Here is a 5,702-nt window from a genome sequence, read left to right as displayed (position 1 = left end):
AAAATGTTGTCCCACTTCTATTTAAAAAAAAGAGAATAATCACATTTTCGTTAAATAAACCAAGCAGACATATACATCTCCTGAGTTGTATTCAGGTTATTTTTAATCGTATATTAAGATCGTAGATACAAATCCAAATATCATATTTTAGATTTAATAAAAACAATAAAATAAATTTAAAATCCAAAGAGTCTAATGAGTAATGACTGCAAATGTATTGACTAAATGATTGCATGTACTGGGATCAATTACATACACTAGTAGTCCTTACATTAATTAATTAATTAATTAATAGAAGAAACAAATTGAATTTGAATTGCTATTGTTGCAGTTAAGGATTTAAGGTACAAAAAAGTGATTCCGGTTGTAAGTTAACAACTTCTCTAACAGAATGTTTGCTGGATTTGTTGAGCGAGTTCCTCGGCACTTAGTTGGCATTCAATTCCAATCTACATAAACAAAATTTCAAGAAAATATAATTATTAATTAATGCATAATCAATAATTAGCTGTTATGAATTAATTAAACAATATTGGACCATATATAATTAATCACTGCTTTTATTACTTTTGTTATTTAAACCAAGACAATGACATGATTAATGATGTTCCCGGAAGTATATCCATAGCATCTAAGAAATGAGCAGTGAAAAAGATGCTCTGTGTAGTTGTGTTGTGAACTGCATGTCATTGATTATCACTATTAAATAATATTACAGTAGTAATGTACTTCACTACTATAGGCTACTAGTTGCAGTTTTAATTTTAAAATGGGATTAACATTTATATAGTTAAATAAATTTTTTATCTTTATAAAATTTAAAAATTTTGTTTTTAGTTTCTATAAAAAAAAATTGTCAATTAATTTAATCCTTTAAAAATTTGTGTTTTCATATCTTTTCTCTCTAATTTTAAATCAACCTTTTTATGTTCTATGAATTTTTGTAGTAATATTTAAAATATTATAAGAAATTTCTTAGAATTTTTTAGAATTTTTTAAAAAATAATAAATTAAATATGAATTTTTAAGTATCAAAAGTAAAAAAAATTATATTTAATTTATTATTTATTAAAAAATCTAAAATTTTGTAAAAAATTATTAAACATGTTTTAAACATTATAAAAGATCATTAAAAAATATAAATGATATATAAGAATGGATTTAAAATAAAAAAACTAAAGTATTTTTTTTTTAGAAATTCAAAATTAATAATTTTTTTATAAAAACTAAAAACAAAATAATAAAATTATGTATTTAACCTTTTTCGATATAATTTCACCGCTACAATGTTCACAAGAACATCGATACGCACCACAATTAAAGTTTAATATAAATTACAACCTACAGTACCGCTTGCAACGGGTGTTATATAAATTAAAAATATTATTATCTGCAATTGCAAGAGTTTCAGTGCAGCACAATTTTTTTAATTCCTAGAGATAGCTACATTTGGGACAAATATATAGTGGAAAAAACATTTCATGCATGTGATAATTATAAAGATAGTGCAAAAATGTGGAGCAATCTTTTGAGTTATAATAACCATTCTAAAAAGAAATATGTTAAAATGAAGTTATTACCTTAATAGTGAACGAGTTTAGCATGGTTTCATCAGCAGTACTAACACTAAGATGAACGATTTCAAGTGCTAGATCTTCAAGAGCGGATATTATTCTCATAGCTTGTCCTGGAATTCGTGACGAAATAGTTTTCAAAAGCACATGTGGACCAGAAAACTTAACCTCAACATCAGCAATTGAAGACTTGGAATTTGCAACAAGTTCATTTATGTTGTCATTGATGGAAGAATTAGCTGAAGAAGTAGGAGATGAAAGATAACCACCACCACCACCACATGGTTGCAACCATGGTTGTGGAGTTTTTGGACTACTAATAGGTATTATTTTTCTAGGACTTAGTGGTGAAATTCTTGGACTTTGAATTAATAGCCTTGGACTTAGAACTTCATTGTAAACTTTTCTTTGTTTCTTGGTTTCTAGGCATTGTAGTAGTTGATGTAACTCGTTTATGTAATCAACTACTCCTTCAATTATTGATGCTTGGTCTCCCTAAACCACATAGGAGATATATATTAGTTACTTGCATTTTTCTAAGTTTTTGTAAGAATCAAAAGACATATCAATATACATACATTAATACATTGAATCAAACATAGAACCCATATTGAGACATAAACATTATTAAACAAATTAAAAATAAAAATAATTGAATGTAACTACATGTATCAATGTCATAAAATTGTGTTAGACACTAATATACGTGGAATAATAACATAAAATATCTTTGTTTAGACAAAAAATAGAATACAATGACATTACATGACAAAAGTGACATTTAAACTAGACTAATATCCTAAATCTACCGCTTATCATTTAAAATATTATAAAAATAATAAAATAAAACCTTGGGGATCCTATGTCAAATTCCAAAGAAACAAAATAGAGAAATACAACTATTGTTTTCATGACAAACTTTATAATAGCTAAGCTAAATATTTATGTATTTGATGATAGGACAAAATACATATGAAGTTTATGACAATAATGTAAATATAAACTTACTCGTTTGACATAAAAGCAAGGCATAAGTGACCTCAAAATCGACAATTGTTCATTCATTTGCTTCCTTCGATTGCGCTCGACCGCAATATGCGACATGGATCTATGTTGTCCATCGTTGTTTTGTTCCTCAATTGAAGTTAATGCAATTTTTTGTCTCTTGCATTTGAATGATGTTTCAGTTTCATAATCTTGTGGAGGATCACTTAATGAAGACGTTGTTGAGTTGGGAGGAACAACATTTTCCAAAATGGAAAAAAGATCTTCTCCACCACCAAACTCTGCATTACTGAAAATATCAGATAGTAATAAACTCTCATCATCTATTGGAACCTTTTGAGTTTCCATTTTGTACTTTACTATACAAAAACTGCAAAAGCAAAAAGATAAGGTTTTCAATATAGCAGAGATGAAAAAGCAGAGTTTCGTACACTAAAATAGTTTTCAAAAACTTCAAATTTAGAAAAATATGTTGAGAACCGTTAGAACTTGGAAGCAGTGCTATAATATATATATATATATATATATGCTTTGTTGGGTTAATTATATTTTGACGAGTTAGTTATTTCTCCATTATTATACTACTAGTTGTATTGTACTAAACATATGGATTTTAAACAAGTTATTGGTACAATTTGAGTTTGAATTTTAATTGGAATAATTAACTTCAAATTTTATAATCAATACTTTTTTTTAGTTCAAATTAGTTGAATTTAAAAGAAAAAGTGATGAATTTTCAATATGAGGGGTATGGTTTTGTAATTTAGAAAGAATGACTATATTAAAATGGCCGGTCATAAATACCTCTGCTATCATTCATTAATGTACTTACAGTGTAATATTACAAGCTATTCTAAATTGTCTGTTATTGAATATTATTTTTTGTTTCAAATGGAAGAAGAAAAACTACTAAATTAATTGCTTTTTAATATAAGTAAAAATATAGTCATTTTGCATCTCAATACAAATATAACTTACTTTTATATTTCAATATGGGGTTTCTTAGCTTTGAGAAACCCACATTAAATTTGACTTGGATAGATAATGCTCACTTTGAAAAACTTGATAAATAATTTTATGAACACACTAGACAAATGGATTCCCAAGTTGTATTGATCATCTTGTTAAATTAGAAAAGCAATGGTACATTTTCCGTTAAATTTGTCTACTTCAATCTCTACGGCAATTACAAGAAAGAGGTTTCTTTGCAATTAAAATTTTTAAGAAAAAATACTCTAAAACAAATTAGGTGAATTTCTTTTACAAATAACTTAGGTGTTTATATAAAAAAAAGACTTTGTAGTTGTAGATCTGTGTAGTTAAGTCAATTATATAGATCATTATGGCTCATTAAAAAGTTAAAATGTTGAACTCAGTTTTTTAATTAGCTATTATCATATTTTATTTTCTTAATTTGTGTTGTTTTAATTTATATTTCATATTTTTTTCTTTCTAATATCAGTATTCATTCATTCATTCAAATTGGTATAAATTACATCTATCAACATTATATTCATAGTCGCTAAAAACGAAAAAGATAAATTTGCGAACAAACTCATAGTATCTAAGTTAATAGTACAAAACGGCAAAATGCATACAAATGTGATAAAATTTACAAATATGACAAAATTAAAGTGTCTGAAATACTCATGTCTTTGAAGTTACAACGTTGAAGACACTAAAGTTATTGATTTAGTTTACACTTATCAAACTGATTTGTCAATTTGAAATCAACCACACATTGCAACAAGGCAGGAAACTAATACAACGATGCATTACGACATGAAATTATGACAAAAAAACTCATAACAAAAAATTAAATTTGTATAAAAATCACTTATTTTACGGTGAAATATACGATTTAAATTGTGATTTTAGATTAAAAGTTGATACTAAATTATCCTTTTAAGTGAAGAAAATATCCTTAGTAGAACAAAAAAGGTACGTAAGAAATGCGGCTATTAGATTTTCCATTGGTATAAGACATGAAGATTTAAAAATTATTGTAAAGTTTTTTGCTGATGGGTTAAATATAAAAGTCTTTGCTTTAAAAAGAAGAAAAAAAATTATTGTAGTAGTATTTAATTACAGTTATTATGAATTTCTTGTATATCATATCATCCATAAATAAAATATGAAGAGCTTGTAGTTTAGAAGAATAACCGCATTCATATTAACTATATATATCAATGAGTCAGATGACAGTGAAAGAACTTCAAAGACAATGTATCTAATAAGTTACTTTCTTTAAGGGGAAAAAGAAGAAGAAATGACAGTTTCTGTATTATGTACCTTCACATTCGTAAAATGAAAAATCATCATGCAGTCACCAAGCACATTTTCCTTGTCAACTCCAATGTCAAAAAATGACAAATTTAATAATTCTTAATAAATAACATTACTATAATTTGCATATACATATTTGTTGAGTTTAATTTGCATGTATTAATAATGTAAAATAAATTTTGGTTACAAATGTTTAATTTTTTTTTTTATGTATTTGAGAAGAATGAATTTTAATTACCGATAAATTATTATGAATGATTAAAATTAAAATAAAAAATTATATGATAGTTTTAATCATAATTATTTATATATAGATGTATGATTAAAATTTAGTTAATACATTCTATTTAACTTGTATCTCTATTAACAATGTGTAAAATAATGTGGCAAAATTTAAAAAATAAATATTTGGAATATAGAATCTTCTTCCAAAAGTTTGGAGGGGAGGAAATGAGAGGACTTTGAAAAGAAAGGAATACAGAAAAATATAGATAAATTAATTTTTCACCTTATTTAAAAGAGATTATATAGAGAATGATAAAAAAAATATTTGTAATTTATATTTTTTATTTTTAAAATATTATAAGAATATAAAAATAAAAATAATTTAAAGAATTTATCTGGGACCTCTATAATTATCGTCCAATATATTTTTTGAATTCTTTGAAATTAAAAAAAAAATTGTATTAATAAAAATAAACTCTTTAAAATTCGTCTTTCCTTCTATTGTTTCCTTTCTTTTTTTTCTTCTAAAGTCTCTCATCTCATCCCCTCTCCTCTCTTATTCAACTCCAAAAGATAACCTTTGACACACTATTTATTGGATAACTAACTTTA

General features: G+C 25.2%; 1 protein-coding gene across 1 annotated transcript; it reads right to left on the bottom strand.

Annotated features, from left to right (window-relative positions):
- Positions 1-203: 203 nt before the first annotated feature.
- LOC101492548 (transcription factor SPEECHLESS-like) lies at positions 204-3,051 on the bottom strand. The gene is made up of 3 exons (XM_004498381.4): positions 2,583-3,051; positions 1,581-2,069; positions 204-449 (listed from the first exon to the last, which is right to left on the bottom strand). Exons 1-3 carry the CDS (start codon positions 2,925-2,927, stop codon positions 384-386), a joined length of 900 nt encoding a protein of 299 aa, XP_004498438.1. The 5' UTR covers positions 2,928-3,051; the 3' UTR covers positions 204-383.
- Positions 3,052-5,702: the final 2,651 nt, after the last annotated feature.

Source organism: Cicer arietinum, chromosome 4 (assembly GCF_000331145.2).
Source record: "Cicer arietinum cultivar CDC Frontier isolate Library 1 chromosome 4, Cicar.CDCFrontier_v2.0, whole genome shotgun sequence".
Classification (NCBI taxonomy): Eukaryota; Viridiplantae; Streptophyta; class Magnoliopsida; order Fabales; family Fabaceae; genus Cicer; species Cicer arietinum.
Note: the sequence above shows the minus strand (reverse complement) of the source record. Positions and strands in the feature narration are given on the sequence as shown.

Coding starts and splice junctions, on each gene's coding strand:
- LOC101492548 (XM_004498381.4), bottom strand. CDS start 2,927: ATGGAAACTCAAAAGGTTCCAATAGATGATGAGAGTTTATTACTATCT. Junction 2,070..2,582: donor CTTGCTTTTATGTCAAACGA/GTAAGTTTATAT, acceptor TATGTGGTTTAG/GGAGACCAAGCATCAATAAT. Junction 450..1,580: donor TAAACTCGTTCACTATTAAG/GTAATAACTTCA, acceptor TTGTTTATGTAG/ATTGGAATTGAATGCCAACT.